This window comes from Bufo bufo, chromosome 3 (assembly GCF_905171765.1).
Source record: "Bufo bufo chromosome 3, aBufBuf1.1, whole genome shotgun sequence".
Classification (NCBI taxonomy): Eukaryota; Metazoa; Chordata; class Amphibia; order Anura; family Bufonidae; genus Bufo; species Bufo bufo.
In genome coordinates, this window is record NC_053391.1 from 320,775,608 (window position 1) to 320,794,514 (window position 18,907).

The window sequence follows — 18,907 nt, forward strand, 5'->3', positions numbered from 1 at the left end:
CAAGTTTTACAGAGGGAGGGGGCTCCTCTCTCACTCAATCGGTCATTTTTCTCGCCCATATTCATTGGGGGACACAGAAACCATGGGTATAGCTAGGAGGTGTTGACACTAGTAAAAGCTGTTAGCTCCTCCCCTGGCAGCTATACCCCCTCCAGCCTGGAGAGAGAGCTTCAGTTTTTTCTAGTGTCAATAGGAGGCAAGACCTCCCTGCAGGGTAGCTCCTGAAGATTATTATTATTTTTTTTTTTTCTTCTTTCAGGTGGGAAACAGTGGTCGCCTCGCCTCCCTGTTCTCCCGGGGGGAGCACGCCAGCGTTGGTCCGCCACACTGCCTCCTCCCCCCATAAGAAGATAAGGTGGACCAGGGCAGCCTCGCTCCCCTGCATCCCGCCAGCCAAGGGGTCACCTAGGTCCGCCAAAGAGAAGACCCTCCCGCCATACCAGACTCCTGCCACTCCGGTGCCAGCTGCTGAGGAGGTGACCCTGCTTGAGAAGGTAACCTTATGGGCCCACTTAGGGAGGGTGAAGAGAAGAGGAGGAAGATAAGGTGAGTACACGGGACTAGGTGAGTATGTTAACCCTCTCCCTCCCTATTTGGCAAAGCACCGGGCTCCCTACTTCCCCCTCCCTCCCCACGATAACTGGGCCAGACACCAGGCTTCATTTATCCTAGCCCTGAACCTCTGGTGGATTCCCTCCCCTCTCCCTCTGTGCCGACACTATACGGGCACATAGGGGGTTAACGGCCCTATCTCCTGCAGGCACTGTTAGGCACAGCGGGCGGCCGAGCGCACGGCTGTGCTCTGAATTTTTTACCTCGCTACAAGAGGGGAGCGGAGGAGGTTCCCGCTCCCCAGTGCCATAATCCGCCCTTCTAGGGAGCGGGCGCCAAGCGCGCTGCTCCAGAAGAGAACTGCCAGCACTGTGTCCGGGCGTCGTTAAATTTAGGCCCCGGCTTCACTTTGGGCCTACCCCTTCCTTCTTCCTCCGACCTGCGCGGCGTTCTCCACAGCCGGAGGGCGCACTCTAATGTCACTTACGTCCCGGGGCGGCGCACTTCCCCCTCTGTGCCCCGGCCGGCCTGTCAGTAGAGCGAGGGTGCATTCCGGTCGGCCGTGTCCATAACTTAGGCCCCGGCTTCGCTGCCTACTAGGCCGCAATCTTTCATTCCCGGGTATGGGGGTGGGGGGGGTTTCGGTCTGCGCAATCCAATGGTGGACCTCTGGACCTTTCCAATCACGCTCCGGGGTCGTTTGGTTAATAAAGCACTACCTGCGCGATTCACTGGTGGACCTCTGGACCTTCCCAATCACCCTCCGGGGTCGTTTGGTTGATAAGCCCTACCTGCGCAATCCACTGGTGGACCTCTGGACCTTCCCAATCACCCTCTGGGGTGGTTTGGTTGATAAAACACTACCTGCGAAATCCACTGATGGACCTATGGACCTTCCCAATCACCCTCCAGGGTCGTTTGGTTGATATTTTCCACCTGCGCAATCCAAGGGTGGACCTCTGGATCTTTCCAATCACCCTTCGGGGTCGTTTGGTTGATGAGCACCGCCTGCGCACTTCAATGGTGGATCTCCGGACTTCCCACCTCCCTCCGGGGTCGTTTGGTTGATAAAGCACCGCCTGTGCAATCCTCTAGAAGTTCCCATTCCACCCCCGGGTAGTTTGGTTGATAACTCCCACAAGCGAGCCTGCCACTGCCATGGGCAAGATTCTGAGAGTTAAGACTGCACACAGCGGGCCAGAGCAGGATATATTCCTCCTCGGTCACCTCCACTCCCTCACACTTCCGCCCTAGGGTCATGCTCAGACGCACCCTCCCTCCCTGGAGAGGTTTGGTCCGAAGGGGGGGATCAGTGATTCGGTCTCTGCCGTGATTCTGGTGCGATCTTCCAAGATGGCGTCCGAGGTAGACAGCAGTCGTATGCATTACCCCCTTCCTTAGGCGGAGTATTTGCACTACTACTGGATGCAGTACTACCTTGGATATTACCTCCCTCCATTGGAGTCTAACCGCACTAGAACTGTTTCAGTGCCGGCAGTAGGCGTTCCCCCTTTTAGTAGGTGGCGGAACTGCATTCCCACTGGGGACAGTACTTACTGTATGTATTAGCCTCTTCCATAGGTGGCGCTATGGCATTATTCCTGGTTCAGTGTTTACTGTATGTCTTAACCCCTTACGTAGGTGGGGTATTGATACGGGACTCTCCATATGCCTTGCCCTTTCCGTAAGAGACGTACTCTCTCTACTTGGATTCAGTTCCTGCTAGATGCATTACTGCATTGCCACCCTTCATGGTGGAGTACTTGCACTACCACTGAGTGCAGTGCTTACCCCCTTTCATTGGTGGGATAATTGCTACATTGCCCCTTTCACAAGTGATCCACTACCGTGAGGAATGAGTACACATCTTGGATGTTGCACTTCAACTACGCCACGGCTATAGATGCCTTAGCTTCTACTACAAGTGGAGCGTAGCGAGTATCGATACACGCTGGTGCCCTGTACTCTTCTTCTAATGGTATTTCAGTGCCGCCAGTGGATACTGTGGCTGTTTCCACGTTGTGTCCTTTTCCTTCGGTGCCGGTTTGGGGCATGAATATGACAACCTCTCTCCTCAGGGGGTTGCCCAGTGTCACTCATGTGTCCTAGCGTCCCCTATCTCCATGGTCCTCCACTGTTCCAATATGTGTCTTCAACAATATGTAGTGCGTACACCATGGCACGTAATATTGTGATTACGTTCCAGCAAGTAGAGTGTTACACTGACTCTATATTCTCTATCCACCATTCCTGATGTAGGAAGTGGTTGTGCTGGCACTCTGGTTTAGCTTTGCAGCGTGTTCTCCGCTGGTGCGGATTTTACGCTGGTACTAGCATTTGCAGTTGCTGCACTGGGGCATTCCCTCAGGTAGGGGTTCTACCCTGACGCTGGCTTGGCGTTTGTTCCTGTTCAACGTCCTTCCCAGGTGGAGTGTTTAAGGTTAGCTCTCCTTCCCTGGGGCAGTATGGTACCATGGCTTCTACCGGATTCCTCTAGTCTGCCCCTCAGTTTGTGCTGGCGGGGCACGCTGCTGCTCCTACGGTACGGGGGTCCTGGAGTACCCACTACATACTCTGGCTCCTCCTGCACAGCTCCTTCGCCAGGCGACGGATTCTTCTAACACCGAATTCGGTGGCGTACGCTGCATGGCCTCCTCCTTAGTCGGAGTATGGCACCGCCACTATCATCCGGTGGCTACTTCTGTGTAGTGCCAGTCTCAGATGGGGAATGGGCTTCGCCCTGCCCCTTTTTCCTTCCTTCTTTCTTTTTCCTTCTCTGGCTCAGGGTTCGCGGCCACTCCGCAAACCTTGGTAGCTCCTATGTTACTACTTCCCCTCATCTACGTTGATGCAGGGTATTGGTTCTGTGTTTTTTTTCTTTCAGTCTTGTTCCGGACCAACTGTTGGGCTGTGACGTTTTCCATATTCCTCCTTCTACAGGTGATTCTTACCCGTTGGTCCTGGGTGTACTACCCGTATCTACAACTACCTCTCAAGACTTGACTAATGACTGCCATGTCAGTCCAATGGTAGTCATTCCTTTTCACTGCACATTCCGTGGCTAGACTACGAGACTCGCCACGCCAGGCGGAGCGGGAGTGCTGTCACGACTCACCACCATTGATGGAATTTCGTTCCTGGAACGGAACACCCCTTCTATTCTTCCTCCTCAAGGCAGGAGTTTTTCTCTCATCTTGGTCTGGTTGAAATTTCCGTCGAGCAGCGTTGCTACACCGTCAATACACGGTCGCTGACGGAACTCCACCGCTGGTGATTCTCAAATCAGCCAGCTTCTAAGTCTCCCCACAAGCCTCTTCGGCTCGGGGGACACCGGTGGACCACTTACCGTTTCCGTGGAGCGCTTCCCTTTAGCAGCGGTGGATCCTGCGGTTCTGGGTTTTTGGTTTAGCCCTTGGTTCCTTGATGGGTCAGGTTCGGCACTTTCTATCCTTTTCCAGCATCCTCTGACTCACCCATAATAACCTTCCTTCAGGGAATGGCACATACGGTTCCTCTGTACCGTCCTCCTTTACCGCCTTGGGATCTGAACTTACTCCTTTCAGCGCTCCGGAATTCTCCCCTTGAACCCTTGCGGAGATGTCACTCCGACTCCGGTCCTGGAAGGTAGTTTTTTCTTGTGGCTATCAGGGATAAGCGGTTCTCCGGCCCGTTCATTCCTTTCTCCCAACGGTGGTCTCTGATTTCCATTTCAATGAAGAAATTGTCCTTCCATCACTGTATCCCTCCCCTTCACACCCTAGGAAAAGGGAGTTACACCATTTGGAAGTTGTCAGGGCTCTGACTATTTATTTGCCAGCCTCCAGTTCCTTCCGGCGTACGGACTCCCCTTTTTTGTCATCCCGGAGGGTCCTCGCAAGGCATTGGCGGCCTCCAGGGTGGCAATTGCATGTCTGCAATTGCTGAAGCATACTGCACCCGGGGCAGGGTTCCGCCCTTCGGTGTCACGGCTCACTCCACCAGAGCAGTGGGTGCTCTTGGGCTCGGAGGATTCAAGGTTCGGCCGTAAAGTTTTGCAACGCGGCTACTGTCCTCCTTACGCACATTCACAAAATTTTACCAGGTGCATACTTATGCATCGGCGGGCGCTGCCTTGGGCCGCATGGTCTTGCAGGTGGCAGTTCTTAGTTGCCTGCAGGGGCGCTTTCTCCATGGGTCTGTGGTTTTTTCTCCCTGTGGACTGCTTTTGGACGTCCCACGGTTTCTGTGTCCCCCAATGAATATGGGCGAGAAAACGAGATTTTTGTAAAACTTACCAGTAAAATCTCTTTCTAGCTCTTCGTTGGGGGACACAACACCCACCCAGTATTGTTGTTTCGGCGACAGTTGTGGCTGTTGCTGGTTAGAACCTAGTTTGGTTCTTGGCATTGTTGGTGTTCCACGTTATTTCGTTGGTTAACTTGCTTCTCCTGCTGCTTGTACACAAACTGAAAGGGACACTGACAGGCCAAATCAGCATATATAGTTAGATATATGACATTACAGGTCTTATACAGTCTTTTAAAAGCATATAAGTATCCCCCCTGTCCACCTTATAAAGAGCGAAATATAAAGTTTTATAACCTGCTTGTCCGGTCACCAATCTGCCCAAGGGGCGGCGTTTCATGTGAAAATGTGCCCAGCCAGCCTTCCCAACTGCCGTTCTGAAGCCCCGCCCAGCTCATCAATATTCACTTCGCTGGGCGGCGGCTAGAACTCTCCCCAGTCCCGATCCTGCGCATGGGCAATTCAATTGTCCGGGCATCGTTCATGCCCAATCTTCTGCGCCTGCGCCCCGCCGTAGTTAGATCGCACCTGCGTACACACACAGCCTACCTGCGTCTTCGAGGCAGCTGCAGCCTCAGCCTCAGCCATGCACTGTTCAGAGCAGCGCTTCAGAGCGCTGCTCACTCACATCGTCAAAGGGGTTAATTATAGACAATTGAATTGCCCATGCGCAGGATCGGGACTGGGGAGAGCTCTAGCCGCCGCCCAGCGAAGTGAATATTGATGAGCTGGGCGGGGCTTCAGAACGGCAGTTGGGAAGGCTGGCTGGGCGCATTTTCACATGAAACGCCGCCCCTTGGGCAGATTGGTGACCGGACAGGCAGGTTATAAAACTTTATATTTTGCTCTTTATAAGGTGGACAGGGGGGATACTTATATGCTTTTAAAAGACTGTATAAGACCTGTAATGTCATATATCTAACTATATATGCTGATTTGGCCTGTCAGTGTCCCTTTAAGCTCTCTCTCCAGGCTGGAGGGGGTATCGCTGCCAGGGGAGGAGCTAACAGCTTTTACTAGTGTCAACGCCTCCTAGAGGACATAGCTATACCCACGGTTTCTGTGTCCCCCAATGAAGAGCGAGAAAGAGATTTTACTGGTAAGTTTTACAAAAATCTTGTTTTTGGGGGTTTCCACTGTAGGGCTACCTAAGAGTCTTCTGCTGCAGTTTGTGTCTGGCCAATCCTCCGCTTGCCTGCCAAAACAGCTCGCCAGATTGTAGCTACCGCTGGTGTGAAGATAGCTTAAAATTAGTTTTAAATAACTTGAGGGGTGCATTTTCTAAAAGTCACTTCAAAACGAAATTGTTTCATAAAAAGTTGGTTTTGGAAATTTTTCTTGAAAAATTGTGTCTAAAGTTCTAAGCCTTCTAACATCCTAAATAAGATTAATGTACAAAAATGATGCCAACATAAAGTAGACATATGGAAAATGTTAAGTAATAACTATTTTGTGAGGTATCCTGATCTTCCTTAAAAGCAGAGAAATTCAAATTTTGAAAATTGCTAATTTTTCCACATTTTATGTACATTTAATTTTTTTATAAATAAAGGTAAAACATATTGACCAAAATTTACCACTGGCATGAAGTATGCTGTGTCATGAAAAAAAAAAGTAGCAGAATGCCTTGAATAAGTAAAAGCATTATATATATATATATATATATATATATATATATATATATATAGTTATTAACAGATAAAGTGACACATGTCAGATTTGCAAAATTAGGCTTGGTCAGGATGGTGAAAACTGTCTGGGTTTGGAAGATGATCCCACATATAAATTTAATTGCTTTTTCTGCAGGTGACATGGTCCTCCGACACAAAGACACATTGATTCATGCATTTTTGAGGGGTTGCCGGGATCCAGACAGCTCTGTTAGAGCAAGCAGCCTTTCCAATTTGGGTGAATTGTGTAAGCAACTGCAATTTTCCCTGGGTCCTGTTATCCATGAAGTAAGTGACAGAATGCTTCCAAAAGACGTAAAGGCTTTAACTTGGATTAGACAAAAAACTGCTTTTGTGTGGGTCAACTGCAATATCAGACAAATCTGGGGCGGATTCTAGAAAAAAAATTGTGCATAATTTTATATATAAAAACAATAATTTTTCCAATTCCAGACAATCTATCTAAAGGGAATATACCACGAAAAGTATGTATTTTTCGCTTTATAAGACACACTTTTTAGCAAGAAAAGTGTCTGCATATTATAAACAGCAGTCAAGGAGATCCAGCATGGCCAGACCCCCGACTGCTTACTTAAAGAGGACCTTTCATGGTTATTATTTATTCTAGATAAATAACTTTGCTTGCTGATGCTGTCACCCTGCCTGTTTTTTTTAATATTACTCCTGCTCCCCGCTGTGCCCCCTGTAGTTTTCCCGCTCAGTATGTTAATACTGAGCATCGGTACAGGGAGGAGGAGACGCCAGGGTTTGTCAATGGGCGTCTCCTTCTCCCTGGCTGTATATCAAGGGGAGAAAAACAGAACTGGATCACACATCCACAATGCTATGCTTAGATCTAATTCACTTCTCAGCGCTATATTAAAGTGTACAGCCCCCTGTACTGCATGCTGTACAAGAGGCATTAGTGTACATTTTGATCAAAAGGCATAAGCCCACTCACCACGCCAAGGTCGCCTCTTTGAGTGGGACCTACTCTGACAAAAAAGGCGCAGCACACTGCGGTGACAAAGCGGCACTGCCCTAGTAGGTGGCAGGACCCAGGAGTCAAACAGCAACCCTGCTGTCTGACAATGCCACCCATGGTCCCACTAACCCACCAGTACAGTGCCACAAAAACAAAGGCCACACGCAGTACTGCACCATGTGAACAGTTGTCTAACACAACATGTTGATTGCTATCAGGAACTGCAGGTCAATTACCACTTATATGCAGACTTCTGCGAAATTAAAACCACCTGTGCCGAATGGGAGGAGTGCTGATACCAGTAATAAAGAAAAAAGATTCAACATGCATATATCAAGGGGAGAAAAACAGAACTGGATCGCACATCCACAATGCTATGCGTTTCTCAATGGGCGCCTGCTTCTCCCTGGCTGTGCCACGATCCAATCACAGTGGAGAGCGTCACAGCCAGGGAGAAAAAAAAACTCACCTTCTCCCTGGCTGTGACGCTCTCCGCTGTGATTGGATCGCGGCACAGCCAGGGAGAAGGAGACGCCCATTGAGAAACCCTGGTGTCTCCTCCTCCCTGTACCGATGCTCAGTATTAACATAGTGAGCGGGAAAACTACAGCGGGGCGCAGGAGCGAAATTTTTTAAAAAACAGGCAGGGTGGCATCATCATCATTAACTCCGCAAGTAAAGGTATTTATCTAGAATAAATTAAAACCATGAAAGGTCCTCTTTAATGATCCGGCAGAGCACACATAGAGCGCTTTGCCCAATCAGTGAAAGAGCGTGCATTTGCGCTCACCTCGCTCTCGCAGCCGACAGCAAGCAGGAGAACGATCCATTGAGTGTACGGGGAGGAAGGTCCTGCGCTGTACTGAAAGTAGAGGAAAACTCCAAGTACGGCTTAAGGACCTTTGATGTTTTCATCAACGAGAGCAGCCAGAACAGAAGTATTATACAGCCAGCACTAGTGCAGGGAAATGTGAGTTTTTATTAAAGATGATGTGGGTAGCAGAGCTGTATGGCTGTAGCAGTGCTGTGTGTGTATAGCAGTGCTGTATGGATGTAGCAGAGCTGTATGTGTATGGCTTTGCGTGTATAGCAGAGCTGTATGTATGTAGCAGAGCTGTGTGTTTGTCGCAGACAAATACTTTAAAATAATCTAGCAGAAGAAGAAGCATGGCAAGACACAACAGAGCCATGACAGGAGACACATTTATTTGGACAGGTACATTTAATGACCACATGCACCATTGCTGGTTGTTATACCTAAGGTTATTAACCCCTTCACTTCAGTAAAACACCAGTAAACCACATTCCCATCAAAGAGGACCTAGAAAATATTTTTTCTAATTTTCTGTTGTCTAAAACTGGGGTGTGTCTTATAGTCCGGTGCGTCTTATAAAGCGAAAAATACTGTATTTATCACCTATCCACAGATAATATACAGGGTGGTCCATTTATATGGATACACCTTAATAAAATGGGAATGGTTGGTGATATTAACTTCCTGTTTGTGGCACATTAGTATATGTGAGGGGGGGAAACTTTTCAAGATGGGTGGTGACCATGGCGGCCATTTTGAAGGCGGCCATTTTGAATCCAACTTATGTTTTTCAATAGGAAGAGGGTCATGTGACACATCAAACTTATTGGGAATTTCACAAGAAAAACAATGGTGTGCTTGGTTTTAACATAACTTTATTCTTTCATGAGTTATTTACAAGTTTCTGACCACTTATAAAATGTGTTCAATGTGCTGCCCATTGTGTTGGATTGTCAATGCAACCCTCTTCTCCCACTCTTCACACACTGATAGCAACACCGCAGGAGAAATGCTAGCACAGGCTTCCAGTATCCGTAGTTTCAGGTGCTGCACATCTCGTATCTTCACAGCATAGACAATTGCCTTCAGATGACCCCAAAGATAAAAGTCTAAGGGGATCAGATCAGGAGACCTTGGGGGCCATTCAACTGGCCCACGACGACCAATCCACTTTCCAGGAAACATCAATAAGTTTGATGTGTCACATGACCCTCTTCCTATTGAAAAAACATAAGTTGGATTCAAAATGTCTGACTTCAAAATGGCCGCCATGGTCACCACCCATCTTGAAAAGTTTCCCCCCTCACATATACTAATGTGCCACAAATAGGAAGTTAATATCACCAACCATTCCCATTTTATCAAGGTGTATCCATATAAATGGCCCACCCTGTATATTGCATTGCAGGAGAGTCTGACCTCTGAGACCTCTATCAACTATGAGAATGAGGGGGCCTTGTGTTCCTTCCCAAATGAAGCGGTAGTGTACATGTCGGTCCACTGCTCCATTCACGTTTGTGGGGCTGACGTAAGAAGGGTGCCATCAGACCCATAGTCAATGGCGCTATGGACCGACGTCCACTACCAGCCCATTTAGAGAAGGAATTTGACGTAAGAAGGGTGCCATCAGACCCATAGTCAATGGCGCTATGGACCGACGTCCACTACCAGCCCATTTAGAGAAGGAATTCGGGGCCCTCCATTCTTATGATTGCTGTTAGACCACCCACAGGGACCCAATGGGATCCAACATTTATTATCTATCCGTTTCTGCTTGCAAAGTGATTTTTTGCCATTTCTCTGTATTCTCAGATGACCTCCTGCTTATCAGCTGTGGTTCACACTGACCCAGAGGCTCAAGTAAGGAGAGCGGCCATCCATGTTATCGTCTTACTTCTAAGAGGGCTCAGTGAGAGGGCAACCGAGGTAAATAATTTGTAAATTGGCGCCTTAAACTTTCCATTTAACTAAATATATGCTGTACTAGAATGTCTGCATTAAAGATATTTAAGTTCCTACTAGGAGCGCGGGCATTGTGATAAAAGTTGGCAGCCACACTTTCTGATCAGTTGTCATAGTAGCAGAGCAGGTCATAGTGACAGTGGGGACGAAGATTCTGCTTCTTTCCGTAACACCATGTATAATCTGTTCCAGATGGATTAACACGTGTATTCTGAGTGATTTGTAATAATGAAATAGAACAACAAATAAAACCTTATTACAAGGAAAGGAAATATTCTATTAAATCCAGAGATTTTAGCTGTCTACCTACCATGAGCTACACGAACCATTGAAGTATGAGAGGTTGAATACTTTTCTAATTTCCTGATCTCATCTCAATAGATCACTACAGTGGTTTCAATATCTGCAGATATTTCCCTTCATTTACTACATCTTTCATTCCCTTTTCTCTTGTGTTTTCTACCAGGTGTTACGTGATGTACTGCTGGAGCTGTACCGCTTGCTAAAATTTGTAGTGCAGTGTGAGAAGGACTCTGTATCCGTTCTTCACGCCCAGCTGGGACTGGAGGAATTGGACAGCATCATGAGAGCATTTCTCTTTCCTCCTCAGAAACTGGAGAAGAAAATTATGGTTTTACCATAAAAGTTCATTTCATCAGAGACAGCCCTTTTCAGAATATGGGTTTCGGGGCAGTCAGCTTTTGGCAGGCGAGGCTGCCATTCAGATGAATGGTAGTCTTTGGAGTACATGAACAGGTCAACTCTTCTAGAATGGGGGTGGGGGGCGTTGTGAGCAGAGGACCACCTTCTGTGATGTACATATGCCCTAAAATGGTATATGGAGAGGGGTTGTCTTCATAAGCCAATCCCTTTAAGGGTACTTTCACACTAGCATTTTTCTTCTCCGGCACGGAGTTCTGTCCTAGGGGCTCAATACCGGAAAATAACTGATCAGTTTCATCCCCATGCATTCTGAATGGAGAGAAATCCGTTCAGGATGCATCAGGATGTCTTCAGTTCAGTCACTGAACGGCGTTTTGGATGGAGGAAATGCCGCAGCATGCTGCGGTATTCTATCCGTCCAAGATTCCGGATCAGTTGCCGGCATTAATTTACATTGAAATGTATTAGTGCCGGATCCGGCATTAAAAATACTGGAATGCGCAGACCAGTAAAAAGGTGAAAAAGAATAGAAACGGATCTGTTTGTCCGTATGACAAACCGAGAGACGGATCCGTTCTTGCAATGCATTTGTGAGACTGATCCGGATCTGTCTACAAATGCTGTCCGTTTTCATGCAGATGGCCTGATCCGGCAGGCAGTTCCGGCGATGGAACTGCTTGCCGGATCACTCTGCCGCAAGTGTGAAAGTAGCCTAAGACAATTGAAACATCGCTTAGGAGCTAAAAAAAACATGTCTGTTCCTACTGCACCAGTATTGCAGGCTATCATATATATTATCAGTGTCATTATTCTAGTATGTCCTAATATCTAAAGACCTGCAAAGTGATTATACACACAGGCTGACCGCTGGACTGTATAGGGAGGGAATTACCAATGTTTCAAATAATAAGGAATTGTACCATGTACATGTTGAAGTGTCTGTGATAGCAGAAATTTGTTCTCTAGTGTATGAAAAAGGTGAGGATTCAGGTCCACTGCTTGCCCGCCCTGTGGTCTATGTCACTCTTCCACCTGCTTATTTGTACAAAAGTCTGTTTTCGTAAAATAGAATGAAAAATTCTTTTTGTATATTTTTATAAACAAATAAATGTTGTTAAAGGGGTTTCCCGGTCCTTTTATATTGATGCCTTAGACTCAGGGTTCCCGTTGGTCAGCTGTGCTTCAGTAGCTCTAGCGCTCTGACCGTTTTGTGTACAGGATGGAACTGGTAAGTGCAGAACTGCTTCTATTCAATGGGCGTAACCACTACAAACACTGTAGTTCTTTAACTGCATGCCATTTATAGAACCATTCAGGGGGGAATTATCAAAACTGGTATAAAGGAAAACTGGCATCTGTTCATATGTGCCTACGTTGCTGAGAAAAATTATGTTTTAATATATGCAAACAAGCCTTGAGGTGCAAGGAGGTGTTGCAGTTAAACCCAGAGGCTCAGCTCTCTCTGCAACTGCTGTTTCTTCTACACTTGGATCGATAGGGCCAGACAGTGAAAATGTTATCACAACTGTCCCTGTCAATCAAAGTGAAGAGGGCACAGCAGTTGCAGAGAGAGCAGAGCCTTTAGGTGTAATGGCAATACTCCTGTTGCTCCTAGATTCTCATTAGTATATATTAAAACATCATTTTTCTCAGCAATGCGGACACATTTGAACATGGGTCTAACACAGATATTCTTCAGCTGCCAAGTGCACATGTAACAGGTCAGCCAGTGTCATAGGTACAAGCCTGCTGACAGATGCCCTTTAAGAAATGCAATGTATTCGGAAAGTCTTCAGACCCATAGCGTTTTTCACATTTTGTTATGTTGTGGCTTAAATAAATTAAAACGTTTTCCCCCATCAATCTGCACTCAATACACTATAATAAGAAAGTGAAAACAGAATTTTAGAAATGTTTGCAAATTTATTAAAAAAGAAAAACAAAAATTTTGCATAGACATAAGTATTCAGACCATTTGCTGTGACATTTGAAATTTTGCTCTGGGGGACTCAAATTTTTTCTTGATCACCTTTGAGATGTTTCTACACCTTGACAATGCAGAATGATAATGAGAAGCGTGATTTTTTTTTATTTTTATTATAGCACAAGGCCGCAACATAAAATGTGAAAGGGTGTGAAGACCTTCCAAATGCACTGCATATTCTACATTTATTCTCCTCGCTGATGGGCAACATGTAAGCACTGCAAATGTTGTTCATTTCTTAGGCCCCTGTTCCATGTACATTGTATAGAGCAATTCTCCATACAGCAGCGGCATGGCCTTTTTATACTGTACAGTATCCTTTGGATGTGATGTTGACCACGTAGCCGCTGTATGGAGCTCTAATGTACAGGGAGGGGGGAATAAAAACGCTGAGCCGTCAGTGTGGGCTATAAGTAATAAGCAAAGTTTTGTTTTGTTTTTTAAATAAAGCTCAAAGAGATATTGTAGCCCAATAAAAAATATATTCTATGGTCTGCAGATGGTTCACAAAAATAGCTTATATTCACCTCGCAGCTACCATTCGAACAGTGCCCATGTCCCTGCTACGCTGACATCCCAACATAGCAGGAAATGGCTGGGAGTGCTGCTGGTGGGTCATAGATTATGCCAATGATCGAGCGGCATTCCCAGAAGTGTCGGGAGGTCTGCAGGATCTAGGAACCCTCGGAAATGGCAATGGCTGGATCTGAATTGTTAGCGTGTTTCTGCACTTATTTCCCTGCTCCTGCACTGTCGACTGTCTCTGAATGGACCAAAGCTGTGCAGTGCTACGATATTGGTAACCTATCCTCAGGATAGGTCATAATTATCAGATCAGCAACCCCGCCGATCAGCTGTTTGAATATTTGAAGGGTAGATGTAGGGGTTAAACTGTAAATTGTGTGGACAGCCTTTCCAGTGTCTCACTCACTACCTTATCTGACTGCTACAGTATATAATTATAGGCACCACGATGCACATAATCTGCTACATCTGAACGTGACCTTACAATATATTTGAGAGTAACACATTGGCCCCAATTAACTAATCTTGTTAATTTGTAAACTACAAAGGCCTTAAAATGCACCAAATTTGAACAAAGCACATTCTGCCCTAGTCATCAGCAGGCTCGATGCAGTGACGTCATCATGCCTACTGGGCTGAATAGGAGAACGAACAGGCATGAAACGGGCATAACTGCCGTGAAGGGGCTATTCTGCTATGAGGTGGGGGCTACAGGGCTCGGGCAGCATAATATAAAGTAAACTCTTGACTCCTGTTTTGCGAGGGTGGCCAATCCTAACCAGCTGTGGAAGGAAGCAACTCCGGGGGAGTATTTAAAAAAATGTGCTTTGAGGTCCAGCCTTTTCTAGTGTTGCTGCCCCATATTCTGATTCTATATGGTGTGGCACGTGGAATTTCCTCTCTGAGATTCCATGTGAATATTCTTCATGAATCGGTGTTAAAAAAAAGATTTGGGGCATGCTCCATTGTATTCCATGTTATGTTGGTATTCTTCCCTAGAAGCATTGCTTGTAGTGGAAAACATGGTGCCTCATGTAATGTTGACCCCTATGGGCGTTTATTATACATACAACATGAAAAGGTCTACTCTGTTCCATCTGGGACTGTTACTAATCAGTCTATAATCTTCTACTGCTAAGATGTCCATCACACTAAACTCCTGAGTGATGGTGGCAGTATGCAAAATCACTGTCATGAGCAACACAGCAGACAATTCTTATTAGCCTGAACGGATTTTAGAATATCCCAGAATGCCTCTTGGTCACGTCATGAATGCCGGGATTAACCTAGACAAAAGGAGCATGGTACAGTAACGTGTTTTCTTTATTTTCATGTGTGTGACTTTAAATGTAGACAGATTCCTGTGTGCGTATTCTTTATCAGGAAGTAAAAGTTCAAATGTACAGAAAAATTAGATAATACATGAAAAAAATGTGAAATTCTGTGAACAGAAAGGCAATTGTTCCTGATCAGTTCCACATCCTATTGATCAGATATTGTATTACATTTGTAGCATCAGGGATATAGAACAATGTGAGAATCATTTATAGATACAGGTGAAACTCGAAAAATTAGAATATTGTGCAAAAGTTAATTTATTTCAGTAATGCAAATGAGGCTACTTTCACACTAGCGTTCAGAGCGGGTCCGTCTGATGTCTGCTCAGACGGATCCGCTCCTATAATGCAGACGTTTGGGTCCGTTCAGAACGGATCCGTCTGCATTATAGAATTTTTTTTAAACTAAGTGTGAAAGTAGCCTGAACGGATCCGTCCAGACTTTACATTGAAAGTCAATGGGGGACGGATCCGTTTGAAGATTGAGCCATATTGTGTCAACTTCAAACGGATCCGTCCCCATTGACTTACATTGTAAGTCTGGACGGATCCGTTTCCCTCCGCGTTCAGGTGTCCGCTTGCTGAGAGGAGCGGAGGACAAACGCTGCCAGACTGATGCATTCTGAGCGGATCCGCGTCCACTCAGAATGCATTAGGGCAGTACGGATGCGTTCGGGGCCGCTTGTGAGAGCCTTCAAACGGAACTCACGAGCGGACACCCGAACGCTAGTGTGAAAGTAGCCTGAAAAGGTTCAATATTCTAGGCTCAAAGTGTCGCACTCTAGGCAGCTAATTAATTCATACCCCCTGAGCAAAGGGTACCTCAAAATTGTGACTTTGGGGTTTTCATAAGCTATAAGCCATAATCATCCAAATTATAACAAATAAAGGCTTGAAATATCTCACTTTGCATGTAATGAGTCTCATATGCTAGTTTCACCTTTTAAGTTGCATTACTGAAATAAAATAACTTTGCACGATATTCAAATTTTTCGAGTTTCACCTGTACATTTGCTGCACAATGTATTACAGTGAAACAAATAGATTTTTCTGTTCTATGCAACTTTAAGCCGGATTCATACAAGGAATTTTTTGGCTGAATGGGGTTGTCTGGTTTCATGATATTGATGACTTATGCTCAAGATAGGTCATCAATATCAGATCAGTGGGAGCACAATTCTTGGCACGCCCACTGATCAGCTGTTTGAAAGGTCTGCGGTGCTCAGGCAAGCGCTGCATCCCCTTCAATGTTTACCTGCACGCCATCCGTTTTATAGTGGCAGTTTGGGGTAATTAAAGCTTGCTCAACTGTTCCAAGTGAATGGGATGAACAGCTATAATTGAACTGCACCGCCATTAAAAAGTAGATGGCTTGCAGGTAAACCTTAAAGAGGATGCAGTGCTTGCATGAGCGTCGTGGCCCCCTCTACCCCAACTGGTTGGATATTGACAGCCTATTCTAAAGATAGATCTTTAGTATCATGAAACTAGACAATCCCTTTAACTGCAGTGGTCAGCTAAGCAATGATGAAGAATAGGGATTTATACTTCAGGTGTGAATTTAGCTGGCCATACAATAAAAAAAATTTGCAGCCAAGTGCCACTCTTTCACTGTCTCACCTGACTGCCCCATGCTAATGCCTGCTTGCCTCAGCTGAGGGTGCATGTATGCTGAATAGGGGAGCGATCTTGTGTCTAGGGCTGCAGCTATTTTGTAATCGAGTATTCTATCGATTAATCCAATGATTAATCGAGTACTCTAATAACAAAAAACTAATTAAAAGAACGTTTTTCTTTATAAAAACTCATCAACTCCCCGGGCCATCAAGTTCCCCCATGCCATCAGACTCCCCCCTAGTGCCATCAGACTCCCCCCTAGTGCCATCAGACTCCCCCCTAGTGCCATCAGACTCCTCCCTAGTGCCATCAGACTCCCCCCTAGTGCCATCAGACTCCCCCTAGTGCCATCAGCTTCCCCCCCCCGAATGCCACCAGCTTCCCCCCCCCGAGTGCCACCAGCTTCCCCCCCAGTGCCACCAGCTTCCCCCCCAGTGCCACCAGCTTGCCCCCCTGTGCCACAAGCTTGCCCCCCTGTTCCACCATTACCCCCCTCCTAGCCATGTCCCCAGCACCAGTGAAATAAAATACCTCTCCTGTAGGGGCGCCGCTCTACAGCTCATCCATCTTCTCCGCACGCTGTACTGTCGTCCTGACTTCACACAGCATCAGGTCATAGTGCACGCTTACGTGCGCTATGTCCTGACGATGTGTCAGGAAGAAAGTGTGGTGCGGGCCGGCGGGTGACCATAGAGCGGTGAGTAATAGTAAGCTCTTCACTCCCGCTCCGTGGTCACAAGACACAAACAAATCCTTGATGCTAAAAATTTGCATTGAGGAGATTTTTTTGTGTTGAATTACTTGATTGAATCGAGTAATCATTTCAGCTCTACTTGTGTCAGACAACTCCGCTGTGGTCTTACTTCCCTAGAACAAAAGGCTAAGACATGTTAAAATCTTACTGCCATTGGGGGAGAGTTAGGGTACTTTCACACGTGCATCAAAGTTTTCCGGAAATTTAGTTCCGTCCTAGGGGCTCAATACTGGGAAAAAAAAGATCAGTTTTATCCTAATGCATTCTGAATGGAAAGCAATCCGTTCAGGATGCATCAGGATGTCTTCAGTTCATTCCTTTTACGGTATTTAGACGGACAAAAAAAACGCAGCATGCTGCATTTTTCTCTCAGGACAAAAATCCTGAACACTTGCCGGAATGCCGAATCCGGCATTTTTTTCCATAGAATGTATTAATTGGCGCATTGACGGATCCGGTTTTCCGGTCCGCACAAGCGCAGACCTTTAAAAATATATATTTTTTAAATACCGGATCCGTTTTTCCGGACAGATGGATCCGTTATTGCAATGCATTTGTAAGACCGATCCGGATCCGTCTACAAATGGTTTCCGTTTGCATACAGATTGCCGGATCCAGCAGGCAGTTGCGGCGACGGAACTGCCTGCCGGAATCCAGCAACGCAAGTGTGAAAGTACTATTAGGAAGTTCCAATACATGTTAGATAATCAATGGGTTTTGATGACATTAAAAGGGTTGTCCCACCATAAGAGCTTACCACCTATCCACAAGTGGGGGTCCGATCACAAGAACAGGCCTCTTGAGTGAATGGAGTGATAGTCATGCAGTGTAGTCATGCAGTGGAGTCCATTCATTTTCTGAGACTGCTGAAGAGAAGACGAGTACAACTCTTGGCTATCTATGTCAGTCCCATAATAAGTGAATAAATGGACTGGCAGTGTGCATGTGTGACCACTAGTCCATTAACTCTGGGGACTCTGGAACTTCGTTCTTATCAGTGAGGGCCCCAGCAGTTGGACCCCCACTGATCAGATACTGATCACCCATATTTTAGATAGGTGATAAGTTCCTATGGTGGGACAAGCCCTTTAAATAGTCTCTGTCAGCGTGATCAACCCTATTAAACCAGGCATATTGTCTGGTATGGTTGATCATGCTGATTTAAATGATACCTTTTACCAGTATGTTAAACATCTGTAGAGAGAGAGATGCATTTTTATTCAGATGCAAATGAGCATGCTGCACCAGTAGGTGGAGCTTAATCCTTGGAGCACTGCTTTTGTAACACCCCTATGCTCTGCACACTCCCCCCTCCCTTTGATTGACAGGACTAGATATCAGCATTCTGAGGGCAGAGCTATGTCCTAGCATGTACATATCATATAAACTACTTACTATAGCTGGACCATGTTGAGGATAGACGTTTTCTTTACTTAGAAAGCTAATACATATTACTGGTTTATTCACGGGCACAATATCTGATTATAAATAAACCAGTAATATGTATTAGCCTTCTAAGCATAGAAAACCACTCTTCTCAGTATGATAAGGCAGTAGCCTAGAGGTAAGTGGTCAACCTTGTCCTTGATTACAATATCAACAATATATAACTATACATACACCAGTAATATGTAGGGAGAAAAAAATGTATCTGAAAAAAAGTGAAAAAAAAAAGTTTTTAGAAATCTAAAAAAAAGCGTTTTTGAACATATAAAAAAATTCTAATCACACTTCCAATTTTAAAAATAAATGAAAAATAA

At 45.9% G+C, this 18,907-nt stretch overlaps 1 protein-coding gene across 1 annotated transcript in view; it reads left to right on the forward strand.

Annotated features, from left to right (window-relative positions):
- The window catches only part of TANGO6 (transport and golgi organization 6 homolog), a 48,759-nt gene extending 37,518 nt beyond the window's left edge, over positions 1-11,241 (forward strand). The window contains exons 16-18 of the mRNA XM_040424358.1: positions 6,643-6,794; positions 10,118-10,231; positions 10,734-11,241. Of these exons, the coding sequence (XP_040280292.1) occupies positions 6,643-6,794; positions 10,118-10,231; positions 10,734-10,910 (443 nt within the window). The 3' untranslated portion in view covers positions 10,911-11,241. The remainder of the gene's footprint in view (positions 1-6,642; positions 6,795-10,117; positions 10,232-10,733) is intronic.
- The last annotated feature ends 7,666 nt before the right edge of the window (positions 11,242-18,907 follow it).